The 14,533-nt window shown below is 44.1% G+C and overlaps 1 protein-coding gene across 2 annotated transcripts in view; it reads left to right on the top strand.

Moving 5' to 3' along the window:
- The first annotated feature begins 10,355 nt into the window (after positions 1–10,355).
- The window catches only part of LOC127661156 (butyrophilin subfamily 3 member A2), a 34,455-nt gene continuing 30,277 nt past the window's right edge, over positions 10,356–14,533 (top strand). For both annotated transcript variants that reach the window (XM_052151746.1, XM_052151747.1), the window contains exon 1: positions 10,356–10,524. In XM_052151746.1, coding sequence (XP_052007706.1) covers positions 10,428–10,524 — 97 coding nt within the window. In that variant the 5' untranslated portion in view covers positions 10,356–10,427. The remainder of the gene's footprint in view (positions 10,525–14,533) is intronic.

Below are 14,533 nucleotides of genomic sequence, written 5' to 3' on the forward strand. Positions count from 1 at the left end.
CCGAAAAGCCTTGCGTTTTTGTAAGTGCATTAATGAAATCACATTTTTCCGTTGAAATGAGTTTATTTTGGTAACTGCATGCAACAAATATCAGAGGCATTTCAGGACTGTTAACTGAATCAAGCTAGTGGCTGCAGTAAAATGTTTTGACAATGTTTTAAAACATGTCAGCTTTATGCTTCTATTTGGCTGGTTAAAAACATGTTAACACATTGAAATCCTTTTCTTTTGGAAGAAAGTATTAAATTGTTACGTTCAATTGCCTGTGTGTGACCAGGCGTAAAATTGGGTGACCCCCTTAATTTGCGGTTTGGTTGTTAGGCCCTTTTTTGATGTAGTTGCTGAAATACAAGGTCCCAAACACTAGATGCATCATTACAGCAATAAAAAAAAAAGAATTGCTATCACATTGGTGGCATTACCTAGATGCTGCCTCCAGTACAGATTTTTCCCATTTCTGGGATGGCACACCTTACCACACAATTGCCAGGGCAAAAACAAATTGTATAAGATGTTAAAAATATCGCAAAGTGTATTCTATACCTGGAATCCATTTCTATAACAAGCTGGCAAATATGTATAGGACACTGGCTATACTGGGAATATTTCTGTATCTTTTAAGGTTTTTTGTAGCAAAGGTTAAATTATACAATTGGATATTTTGTAGCGGTTTTGTATTTTTAATTTCAAACATCTATTTAAAAACTTGTTGCATCTGACTGCACTTTTAAATTCCAAGTAAAGTTCAATAAAAGAGTTATGCAATAAACCAAATCAACCAACACTGGTGAATCACAACATTACAAACTTGGATTTGAAGTATTTGAAAATCAGACAAAAATAAAGGTAAAAGACTGAACTTCACATCTTTAATGAGGAAAATGAACAATGAAACATTTTTTTAATGTACCGTAATTTCAAATCAGATGATTGCAACGCTCAATGTTGGGACAGTTGGGTATTTACCACTGTGAAACACCATTTCTTCTAAATCTTAAGCATTTGGGCACTGAAGACACGTTTAAGTTTAGAAAGTGGAATTTTCCACATTCATCCATTATGCAGGTCTTCAGTTGCACAATTTTATGGGGTCTTCGTTGCCATCTAATGTGCTTCATTAGGCGCCACACATTCTCAATTGGAGACAGGTCAGGACTGCACGCAGGCCAATGTAGCACCGCAATCTCTGCTTATTCAGCCAGTATGTGGTTTGAAGTTGTCCTGCAGGAAAATCCAGTGACATCCCTGAATATCTGCATTAATGGTGCCCTCACAGATGTGCGAGTTACCCATGACACTGGCTTTTGGACCTGACGCTGATAACTGCTTGGATGGTCCATTTTCCTCTTTGGCCCGGAGAACACAAGTGTTTCTCAAAACAATTTGAAATGTGGATTCATCGGACCAAAAAACACAGTTCCTCTGTACTACTTTCTATCTATGATGAGAACGAGCCCATAGAAGTTGCCAGTGCTTCTGGACAGTGTTGATGTATGGCTTCTGCTTTACATAGTAAAGTCTTAACTTACACCTGTGGATGCAGCGGCGAGTGGTGTTGATTAACAAATGTTTACTAAAGTAATCCCAAGCCCATGTTTATGACATCCATTACAGATGAATGACATTTTTTTTAAGACAGTGAGTGACGTCTGAGGGATCAGAGATCACGTGCATTCAGACGTGGTTTTCATCTTGCACTTTATGCACCGAGATCCCTTGAATCTTTTAACTATATTGTGCACCGTAGAAGGAAAATGCCCAAAATCCTTCCAATTTGTCTTTGGGGAACATTGTTCTCAAAGTGCTCTGTTGCAATTGACAAGTTTGAATTGATCCTAAGGACTAGGCTGTTTTTGGAGACTCCCTATGTACTATGACATGATTGCCTCACCTGTTTAACATCTCCCGTTTCAAATCGCCTTATGTCAAATTGTTATTAGCCTTAAATTGCCCCTGTCTGAGCGTGTTGCAATCATCTGATTTGAAATTACTGTACATCTTCCACAAAAAACAATGAAATTCAAAAGGAAAAACATCATCTAATGTTTAGTTGTAGTGATTTCAATTTAGCAAATGGTGAATATAATTTACAAATCACTCCTTTTTGTTTTTATTAGCATTTTTCATACTGTCCCAACTTTTTCGGATTTGGGATCTCTGGCATGGGATTAGGGTGCGCTAACAAGGAGGCTAAAGGCTACAGCCCACTGCATTAGTCACTAGTGCACGTCTTGTGGTCAGGAGAGTGAGGTTCAAACACATTGCACAGCTACCTGTCAGCTGGCTCCCTGTGGTCACAGTAATATATTTCAAGTCAACAACACAAATTCCAGGTCAGCATCCTGTTTTCGAACAGGGTCAGGCCAGAGACTCCCTCCAGATCACAGGCTATGTTTTCCCTAGCCAAACAGAGGTGTGAAAATGCCTTGGAATGCCAGAGCCATCCCTGACAGGACTCCACAGCAATACCCCCCACAAGCTTCCTCCATGGCTCGGAGAAGGTTGGGAATTCTGTCATAAACCTTCCACCGCCATGCTAAGAAGAACTCCTCTATCGGATTGAGGAAAGGATTGGTTGTCTTTCAATTCTGCAAACAAACAAAACAACAGTGTTAGACTTTGTCACACATTATTAACAATATGAAACCTCAACTTCATGTCATTTTTGGAAATAAGGGTTTCCTGGCACAGAGAATGAATCAGCCCCACAGCATGTCTCATTAGAAGTAAGAGCAGGCTCTAATCATGGCAGCAGCATCTAGCAGCGCCACTTCTGGTGTCATGCTTGGATGCCTCTGACTTTATGGCATGCATGGCTGTTTGTGTCTGGTGCCACTGTATTTAAACGGTATATGCCACTGTTTATGAATGATGCCACTGAATTGACAAGGCATCTTCTCTTGGACTATTTAAAGGGTCAATCACCTTTGGACACTTTCCTTTTAACTATTCATGCCCATAACAGAAACATCTTTGCTCACAATAAGGGACTATCCTACTGATTTTATGAGCATGTGTTAATACAGAAAAGGTGTTTGTTTAGCAACATTTTGTAACTCAACAGCCTATTAAGACTTTGTTTGCTTTGAGGGTAAATATCGACTCGGTTACTAACGTAACCTCGGTTCCCTGAGAGGAGGGAACGAGTATTGCGTAAGTAGCTTACGCTATGGGAAAACTCCGTTTCTCAAGAAATATTGAAGTCTTTATGTAAAACGCATTGCAGCTGCACAGCAGACAGTAATGAGCGAGGCAGTTCGGTCATTGGCTGTGCTGCGGCAACTGCTCGAACCAATGACGGGGCGACTCTGAACGCGCGACCAATGGGCGCACGCCTCGCGTTCGCGCGCTCAGAGCCCGCCAAAATTAGCATAGCCAGGCTATATAATGGGCACCCCATCATACGAGTTCCTTTAGGTTCAATCGACTGAAGCGAACTGACCAAGCACAAGCACGGCAGCTTACGCAATACTCGTTCCCTCCTCTCAGGGAACCGAGGTTACATTAGTAACCGAGTCGTTCCCTCTCAAGAGGTCTCTCCTATTGCGTAAGTAGCTTACGCTATGGGAACACCATGTAAAACGCTGTGCGTGCTGACTTCACTCTATAAAGCCAGAGGCAGATGCCTGAGCCTTAAAGCAAAGTGATTATTCCACGAGCCGGCCAACGGCGAGCTACATAATGGGATAGTATAGAGCGCCCTTCCAAGGTGGTCCATGGTGGGGCACTCATAGTACAAACACAAGCACATATCTTATGTACTGAGTTTTCTATGTGCTGATATGCATAAAAAATCCTCTAAGTCGGTCAGAGACGGACCTTATAAGGGAGGAGGTAATGCTCAGCATATACATACTCCAGTCCATTCTACAGTCAGGCTGATAGAATGTTGGAATGCAATGAGGGGACCTGTAGGTTATAAAACCTGATAAATGTCGAAGGCGAGGCCCAGCCCGCCGCCGCACAAATATCTTAAATGGGTATCCCACTCGACCAAGCCCACGAGGAGGCCTTGCTCCTCGTAGAGTGAGCTCTGACGCCTAAGGGGCATTGAAGGCCCTTGGCTTCATAAGCTAGCGCTATAGCATCCACTATCCAGCGCGATATTCTTTGCTTTGAGACTGCGAGACCTTTAGTGCGGCCGCCAAAGCATACGAATAATTGTTCTGTCTGTCTGAACAGGGCAGAACGTTCCAAATATACTCTGAGCGCCCTGACGGGGCAGAGTAAATTAGCGTCGCTTTCGTCTGCTGGGGACGATAACGCTGCCAGAGATATCACCTGTGCTCTGAAGGGTGTGGAGAGCGCTTTAGGAATATACCCGTGCTTTGGCCTAAGGACAACTCTGCAGTCGTTAGGTCCAAATTCCAGGCAAGCAGCGCTTGATGACAGCGCGTGCAGGTCGCCCACTCTCTTGACTGAAGCGAGTGCCAGCAAGAGCGCAGTTTTGCTGTTTAAGGTGCACAGTTCGGAGAGGTTCTAACGGGGCACTATTGAGTGCGTCAAGGACCGTGGCCAGGTCCCAGATCGGCACCAAGGGGGGGCGAGGAGGGTTCATCCTCCTAGCGCCTCTTAGGAAACGAATGATTAGATCGTTTTTCCCTAATGAATGTCCTTTATCAGGATTGTGCGACGCCGCTATGGCAGCCACATAGACTTTGAGCGTGGAGGGTGTGCGGCCCGCCTCCAGCAGCTCTTGCAAAAAGGCGAGTACACTTGGTATCTCACAAAATTTGGGGTTCAAGCTCTTGGTGTCACACCAGTCACTGAACACTTTCCACTTTTGGGCATATAAGCGCCTCGTAGAGGGTGCTCACGCCTCAGTGATGGTTCTCAAAACTCCACTGGGGAGGTTCTCGGGAACCCGTAGAGGGGCCATGCATGGAGGGCCCTCCATAGAGTGCAGGGAGCTCAACCTAAGTCCACCCTGGCGATTTATATACGAAACTACCATCATGTTGTCCGTTCGGACCAGGACGTGTTAGTTTTTCAGGTACGGAAGCAGGGCTCTGAGAGCCAAGGCGACCGCCTTCATTTCCAGACAGTTTATATGTAGGCGCTTTTCCGGGTTTGACCAAAAGCCGGAGACAGGCCTGCCCTCGTAAAGGGCCCCCCATCCTATTTTGGAGGCATCTGTCCTGATCATTTTTCTCCGCGTGTTCACGCCCAGACTCACGCCGGTTTGATACCAGTTGATGGCTTTCCAGGGCGTCAGGGCTTTTATACAGTCGTGATTCGCTCTGATCAAAAAGTGGCCCGAGTGCCACACGTGAGTGGGGACACGGCTCTTGAGCCAGCGCTGGAGAGGACGCATGTGCAACAATCCTAGCTGGAGTACAGCTGATGCAGAGGCCATGAGACCGAGCATTCTTTGAAATCGTTTGACGGGGGCGCGCGCGCCCTTTCTGAATGATGTTGCAAGGCGTCGAATAGAGAGCGCGCGCTCTGATGAGAGGCGCTGTCATCTGCACTGAGTCTAGCACTATTCCCAGAAGAGATATTCTGGCTGGGGATAGCACGCTCTTTGCAAAATTGATTCTCAGACCCAGGCATTCTAGATGGCTGATAATCCAAGATCTGTGCGTCGTTAACTGACCCTCTGATTGTGCTATGATTAGCCAATCGTCGAGGTAATTCAGTATTCGCACTCCCCGCTGTCTCAGGGGGGAAAGTGCCGCGTCCATACATTTCGTGAATGTGCGGGGGGCCATTGATAGGCCGAATGGTAGTACTGTGTACTGGTATGACTGTCCCTCGAAAGCGAATCTCAGAAAAGGCCTGTGATCGGGTAAAAAGGCACTCACAAGGCACTGGTTGCTTCCTGAACCTCCCACAATACAGGAGTGGATGGATATAGTAAATGACATTTATATCATGGAAAAGATTACTTTCTCCCTTCGTCTTCAGAAAAATGTGTTTATCAAATTCTGGACCAAGTGGGTTCAATATGTAAGACCATTGCGACCAGTTTTTTTGGAGGTATTGAACAAATGACTTTTAAAGGTAACCACATCTGTTTGCCTACTTATTTGATGCAGCATGAGCCCTTAAGTATACTCCCTGTACACAGCCAGAGAGTGTACACACCTTATTCTTTACCTGTTCACACCTTTTCCCTACCACGCATTAGGAAGTTAACTTACTTTCTCCCGCAGTCACTACCATAGACTAAGAATCCTCAAGTACCGATCTTCAGTATGGACTATTATGTACACACTTTGCCTCCAAGTGTTTTTTTTTTTTTTTTTTTAGTTTTACTGTTGTTGTTGTTTTCTTTGTTTTGTTCTAAATGAAAAACTGGATGGCAGTAGGAAAATACATCCACTTTTGTTTTGTAACATGTGCTAATGTATATACTGCTACACCAAAATAAAGAATTGAAAAAAAAAAAAAGAAAAGGCCTGTGATGAGGCGCTATCGGAATGTGAAAGTAAGCGTCTTTCAAATCCACTGATAGAAACCAATCCCCGGGGCGAACTTGCGTGAGGATATGTTTGGTTGTTAACATTCTGAACGAGCGAATCATAAAAGCTTTGTTCAGATGTCTGAGATCTAGGATGGGGCGGAGGCCACCGTCCTTTTTCGGGGCGAGAAAATAGCGGCTGTAAAAACCCGCCTCGCTCATAGAGGGAGGAACAGTTTCTATAGCGCCCTTCTCTATCAGTTCGAGCACCTCGGTGCGTAGAACATGTGACACATCTTTCCTCACTTTCGTCTCGACCACCGCTGAAAAGCGGGGTGGTCTGCGAGCGAATTGAAGTGAGTAACCGTGTTTTATTATGTTCAAAACCCATTTCGGCATGTCGGGGATTTTTTCCCAGGCTTCTGCTCCCACAGATATGGGCTGAATGCCGGCTGGGGGTGTGTCGTAGTGACGTATGGGCCCCGCCGGCAAATCGTTTTGTGCTAACACAGAATCTACAGCTCTCAGAGGCGCAGGTGCGTGCTGAGCAGCTGTATTGAGTGCCGAGTGCAGAGGTGCGTGTGAGAGTACAGGCACATGCGCTATTTCCGAAATGCCGACAGCATGAGTGCTTGAAACTGTATGAACAGTGTTTTGACGTGGGGGTGCATTCATCATTATGGGCACGCGCGCCACGTTCATAAAGCTTTCCGCATTTAGCGGGGAGTTTCTTAGCTCGCGCATTACATCTGTGATGTTTGCGGCATAGCTGTTTGAAACTATGTGAGTAGCTGTGTGTAGGGGTGCGTGCAATGCAGCAGGCACACGCGCTACACTTATAGCACTTCCCGTTTTTACTGGGGAAGTGTTTATAACTGTGGGAACAGTGCTTGTGTGTAGCGGTGCATACATGACAATAGGCACACGATCTACATGTTTGGGACATCCAGCCTGAGCTGGGGAGGTGTTTGGCACTGTTTGGACAGTATTGATATGTGGGAATGCGCACTTTAGTGTGGACATGTGAACCCCTAGTGACACAGGCAGAAAATGACTCTTTTGGTGATTTCTGTGTGTCGCCGTAAAACGGCGTTTGATTGCAGGTGAGCGAGTTTTATGACTGGCCCATTGACTGCTGTATAGACATTTCCAGCCGCCTGTAAGGGGACTGGGTAATGTTTTGAATGTTTGAGAGGAAGCAGTCCGGCATCTGCGAGACACGTACTTCCTCTTTTCCTTCCTGCTGCTAGGAAGACTTACGAGGCTCCGAATTCAGGGTGATTCTGGGTCGAGGGCCTCGTTGCTCCTGTGGCTTTCTTCGGCCAGCGGAACGCGAGCGGCGTCGAGCGTCCTTCTCCGGTCTGCTCTTAGGCTGGGAGACGGGTGGCTCTGCCCTGGCTCGCTGCTGCTGCTGGGGCGGTTTTTGAGATTAGCTGGAGCGCTTAGGCAGGAAGTGATGCATAGCTTGCGAATCTTTTCGTGCCGCAGTGAAGCGCTCCGTGAAATCTCTCACCGTAGATCTGAACAGTCCGCTCGGAGTGACAGGCGCGTCAAGGAAGGGTGCTTTATCCGCGTCCTTCATCTCCGTTAGCGTTAGCCACAGGTGGCGCTCAAGGACGACCAAGTTAGCCATGGCCCGGCCAATGGATTGGGCGGTGGCCTTTGTGGCTCGCAAAGCTACGTCCGTAGCGGTGCGCAGGTCCTTAAAAGCATCAGGTTCAGGTCCAGACTCGTCCATAAAACGGAGAAGTTTGGCTTGAAACACTTGTAGAACCGCCATTGAATGCAGTGCTGACGCAGCTTGACCGGCGGCGGCGTATGCGCGACCGGTGAGAGCTGATGTGGTTCTGCACGGCTTCGATGGGTGAGAAGCTCTGGTCTTCCATCCAGCGGTGGAGGGTGGGCATAGATGGTTGGCCACAGTCTCCTCTAGGGGCGGAGTTGCCTCGTGGCCTCTTTCTCTCGCGCCGTCCACTGAGGAGAGCGAGGAAGAGAAAGAAGGCTTTAGGCGAGCCGAGTGTGGGGCTTTCCACGACTTTGTGAGCTCGTCGTGCACCTCAGGGAAGAAAGGAGAGGGTCTCTGTCGGGGGGGGCCTGTCGGCGCCCCTGCAGGAACCACTCGTCCAGCCGGCTGCGGGTGGGTTCTTCCGGAGAAGACCAGTCGAGCCCGAGGTCTTCCACGGCCTTGGACAGGATACGGACGATCTCCGAGTCCATACGGTGCCCGCGCTCGTGTCCGCTGTTGTAGATGGCGCGGGTCGAACGAGCCCGGCCAGTCGTCAGATGCAGCGTCAAGAGAGAGGCTGTCATCCTTTCGATCGTCGTCCCCGATGCGCCCGAACGAGGCGAGACCCACCGCTCGTTGGAGGGGTGCAGGCCCGCCTCGTGAAATGGACCGGCTCGCGGGGAGACATCTAGTAGCGGTGATGCACGCGGGGACTGAGCCGGCGTGACATCACCGAAGTCGGGGTGCTCTGGCAGCCTCTGTGAGCGGCGCTTTTTCTTGCGCGGCTCGAACAGAGGTGGCAGCACGGGATGCTCATTATATAGCCCTCATATGCTAATTTCAGCAGGCTATGAGCGCGCGAAAGCGGGGCGCGCCCCCATTGGTGGCGCGTTCTAAATCGCCCGTCATTGGTTCGAGCAGTTGCCGCTGCACAGCCAATGACCGAGCTGCTTCGGCTCATCACTGTCTGCTGTGCAGCTGCAATGCGTTTTACATAAAGACTTCAATATTTCTCGAGAAACAGAGTTTTCCCATAGCGTAAGCTACTTACGCAATAGGAGAGACCTCTCGATAAGGGAACCTGAAATACAAATTATGTTAAAACACTAGAGGGCAGACAAAATAAGTTTTGCCAGTGAGAAATACATGAACGGTATGTCAGAATGTCATTTGCGTACCCTCATTGTCACCTCACGTACCCCAGTTTGGGAAACACTGCTCTATGGGATTGTCGTCTGTGCACTCTTGAAAGACGGTAAGTACACAGTCTTATTTGTGCCTTTGTCTTTATGTCACAAGCATGAGTGGCTTTTCAGGAATATTTACTGGAACCAGCTGTCTGACAGCGCTTTAACTCGAGAATGCACATTAGCTGGACCAGCCTGAAAAATAGTGTTTTTAGAGTGATCAGAGCTAAAGCACAATTTATGATGGGCCTACCATTGTTGTCCGATTTTATTGCTGATTTGAAAGGATGCTCTTTGATCATAGTCTCGATCAACCGTTTTGGATATCTTGTTTTTTTCCCCCCATCTTGCCCCAGTAGCTGTAGGCTACTTTTTATGCCACTTGTATCCAGAAAAATCTAAAAAAAAAAAAAAAACGTCTGCACATTACCATATGTGTAGCTCGCGCTCTTCCCGGTTGGTGCGGGATTCTTTACGGCGTTTCTGGCTTGAGAGGTGGATTCGCTAACATGGAGGCCACCGTGACACTTTTAAGAATAAAATACGCGTAAAACTAATGAGTTCAGACTTGTTGTCAATAAATAGACGAATAAAATAAAGAAATAATGCAGTAAGTGGATATATCGACGGTGTTACTTGATAATTTTATATTTATTATTATTTATTAATTACCTATTTATTTTGGCAATCAACAAAAATCTTGTCAATAGTCAATAAAAGTAATTAAAAAGTCTACAGCGTTCCAATGTGGCAACTTACTACATCAAGTGTCTGCTATTGTGGCATGTTGTCACAACAGGTCAGTGTAAATGTAAATCTTTTTTTTTTCCTCTAGAAAATAACGGTGGTAATGTTCAAAGTTTTATTTATTTATTATTATTTATTTATTTTTGTCGTCGAAAAGAAAACTCTCTGGTATGCGTCTATACCCAGAAAATAACTTTCTAAGCTATCCTGATTCGCTTGAGTAGATATTTAGCTCGAGTGGAGCTCAGCCCTTTTGTTCCTCTAACCTGCCCTCACTGTAAAAGAATGTTGCCAGCGTCACGTGTTTGACGCTTTTACATTCCTCTCGCACTAAAGTGTGTGCACCGTTTATTTTGTATGCCTAATGATGTATGTTCATGCGGATGTTTTGACGGGAGACTGTCGTAAGGACATGCGCGTGCTGTTGGTTCATCTGTTTTGGATATTCACGCAGTGTGCAGGTGAGGAAAATATTTTATCTGCGTTTTGCAATAATAGCGCGGTTCTGCTCGAGTTAGTTTAAGCCCATCAGAACGGGTGAACAGAGTACAGCAACTAAAGTTAATAATGTTAAAAACTTTGCCCAGAGTTTGTGTCGTGTTTGGTTGAACAGTTCTGTACATATATAGAATACAAAAACACATTTCGTTTCTTAGAAATGTATATTTGGCATTAGCGCAGGTGTTTTTGTATTTCTTTGGTGCCTGTGTACCAGACATGTTTTAACGATTACATTTTTGGTATCTGGCATGGACAACATATGCTCTTGTTTTGGACGAAATGGACTTGAGTTGAGGCGAGACTTAAGAAGTCTCTCTGTTCAGTCTTTACCTGCGCTTTGTAAACATTTAGGCTATATACCGTATTTAGAGGAGACCAGGGTCACATATTTTACTCCTGTATATATTTCTTAGGGTATATATATATATATATATATATATATATATATATATATATAAGTCAGACACCTTTACTGGCTTAAAATGCACAAAATGCAAAAAAAAAAAAAAAAAACACTAATTGCAGAGAAGAAGAGCTCTTTGTCTGTTATGTCATGCATGCAGTGTGTGGGGAAAGCTCTAACAATGGAGCACTATAGGCTTGCAGATAAATACTGTACAAAACATTATTAAACAACTGTGTTGGCCAACAAAAGTTAATAAATAATAAATACATTTATAGCATTTAAAAGAATATTTTGTGTCCTGTAAACATGGTTACTCATCATAAAATTTGTTTTATAAAACCTAGTAAAGCTTTATTGTGTCCTCAATGAAGGACTATTACACATATCTGATTCTTGAATGTCAATTTGCAGCATAGAGATCACAAAAAAGACTTATTTAAGAAGGTATAGAACAACATTTTTGAAACTAACATACAAAACCACTGAAGAGAAAACAAGCATTGGTTTAATTGGACTTTTAAGTTAAATTAACCTTAGACTGTAGTTACTGAGACATCAAGCCCCCACATTTGTAGTGTATATTTCTACAGTTATGCAAAGTTCTTTAGTTTTCTCATTGCCTGTTAGCATTTATGTTGGAATGAGCCATGTGTTTTAACACTGACTGTGCCAACAGCTGTTATGTGTTTTTCCTGGAGACTTTCTTGCAGCATCTTTCGGTTATAAAAGGTTATAAAACCTGTCCTGAAGATGGCATGGGAATGGCATTGAAATAGCTCTACCACATTCAAGGTCTTGAATAATCTTCTTAGAGTTTCAAAGATACATTTGTACATGATGTACCCACGTATACTTTGGGATGTTTAAAGAAGGCTTTGTTTTTCCAAGTTACAGTGATGACGTCATTTGCACTTGCTTTGAAATATCTGATTTTAGCATTTAATGGAATGATGGAGGGTGCACTAGTGTTTTGCCCTCTCATCTGTTCCCCCTAGACTATATTTCACACAATTCCCAGGCATCATCACTGCCAGCTGTCCTTGATTGTCCTCACCTGTTTCATTATCTCATTCCCTTTTGTGTATATAATGCTTAGTCCTTGTCAGTTGTTATATGTCACCTCTTTTGTATGACCAGTACCATTGTGTATGTTTTCTCCGTTCCTGTGTTTACCCCGTTATTCTGTACTTTGTTATTTGGTTAAATACTGTTTCACTGCACCTAGATCCAGCTCTCGTGACTTCCTTCCAAATGCTACAACTAGTTTGTACTCACAGATAAACTGTTTCTTTTGATTCAGACTGTATAGAATATCTACAAAATGTATTATGTAATATGTAAAAAATTTAATTTTTAATCCAACTTTACATTCAGACATTTTTATCTATTTGAAATATGGTTTTGACAGCAGTGACCACAAGTGCATAAGCTAATGCCAACTTTTTCAGTGGCCTTGCTTCTGTGGGTTGTCCACAAAATTACTTTTAACCATAGGGATTTAAAATTCTTAAAGCATTAACTTAAACCAAACCAACCATCTCCAAAATGAAAAAGGACATTACAAAATTATATTTAAAGCATTTAAAACTGGTAAAAAAGACAAAGTTAAATGGTCTGCACTTATAGCACCTTTTAACCTTAACAGTATTCAAAGCGCTTTACACTGTGACACATTCACACGCCAATGTTGGCAGAGCTGCCATGCAAGGTGCTATCCTGCCATTGGGAGCAACTTGGGGTTCAGTGTCTTGCCCAAGGACACTTCAGCATGAGGAGTCATGTGGGCCAGGATTCGAACCAACAACCCTGTGATTAGTGGCCGATCCGTCTACCAACTGAGCCACACCCGCCCTCTAAGTACAAGACATGTGTATTTAAATCTGGGCCTGCGGTGACCATAGAGGATTGACTATAATATGTTATCAATATATAAAAAAAAACTCAAACAGGAGAAATTCAAATATTGAATTTTGGGGGCATTTCTGACCCTGCACAATGCTATTTTGTGCCAATGCCTGATTAGCTGTCTTGCTGTTAAGCTTATTGGAGGGCTATTGCCTAAGTTCTGCTGGCTCTATGGGGATTTGTTAAAGTGGTTTAATTTCACAGCAGTGTCAAACAATGTCAAAGTTTCGGGCAAACATTATCCTTACCTGGCTGGCACAAATGAAGGCTGGTCAGGTAGACTTCGAAGTTGTGTGGAGGCTGTGGCTAGGGCTGGACTGGGAAGAGAAATCAGCCCGGGAATTTACATAGCAACTGGTCCAAAAGTCACTGTCCTTTTCTGCATATAGCGGTGCCGTTTTGTGATCCGTTCTGCTTAACTCGGCCCATTCGGCCCATTTCGTGGCCGACCCACCGGCACGTTCTCCCAATGGCCAGTCTGCCCCTGATCAGCCCCAAAGTGTGCCGTCCCACTGGGAAAATGCCTGGTATGCCAGATTACCTGTGACAAAGAATGTCAAAAGGGGGTAGGGGTAGGGGCTCGTGTGGTCTTGCAGAATTACAATGTCGGGCACACATTTAATTGAGAATTGATGACAAGGGCCACATTTAAATAAAAACTAAAATATACATAAAAAAACAAAATAAATTACTTGCAAAAAGGGCACTTATCTTGTGAAAGAGGGCAGGTGCTTGAGCACCACTTGGGGTCTGTCTGTGCACTTAACTGCCTGTCTGAGTTTCGTCTACAGTCGTAGGCGTTCTCATAATACTCTTAAAAAATTAAGTTACTGATGTGTCACTAGTTGCTGACAGTGAGGAGAAATGTAATGAAAGTAAAGAGGAGAAGCAGCTAGCGATATGCTAAGCTAATAGTCTAACTTCTAAGCTAACTGGATAAAACAGAACAGATAAATGTTTATCTTACCATTTATATCTTTTTTTAATTATTGAACAAGCAAAAATTGTGCAAACATTTTCAGGAATGGCGTAAAGAGCACTTCCACAAATTTCACATTAAACAAGTAATTTCAGTTTACCATTGATAACTTCCGTTTAATAATATGATATGTGGCATCATTTAAAAGCTATTCTTTGTCATATTGAAAGAGTTGATAGAAAATGAATCATTCAGCGATTGCATAAGATTTTAAAAGTTCTTATAACCAATAAGATGATCCAAGGGGGGCGTGGAAGTGGGGATTACTTGTTGTCTTGCAGGACGCAGATACACTTGGACGTGTGAGCTCCATTTTCTGGGTATAATGTCCAGAGGGGGGCACAAAAAGCAAGTTGTTTTTACCTGTACAGGATGTAATAGAGTGAAAAGGAATGCATTTTTTTTTTAAACCTGGACTCCAAAGCCAAACACCAAACCTAAACCTATCCATCAGTGGAGAAAAAAAAATAATGTTAGAGGGAAATATAAAACCAATTAATTAAATGTGTTTACTTCCTGGTTTCATTGCAGGGTCTGAAGCTTTGTTTTCAATGCTACTGATGCATTGTGCTTCCAGACGCTCCCCAGGGAAGGTGGTGAGCCAGCATTATGTGGGCAATACTAGGGTACCAGTACTCTCGGCAACAACATGCCGACTTCCTGTGTGATTATTTTACAT

This window comes from Xyrauchen texanus, chromosome 20 (assembly GCF_025860055.1).
Source record: "Xyrauchen texanus isolate HMW12.3.18 chromosome 20, RBS_HiC_50CHRs, whole genome shotgun sequence".
Classification (NCBI taxonomy): domain Eukaryota; kingdom Metazoa; phylum Chordata; class Actinopteri; order Cypriniformes; family Catostomidae; genus Xyrauchen; species Xyrauchen texanus.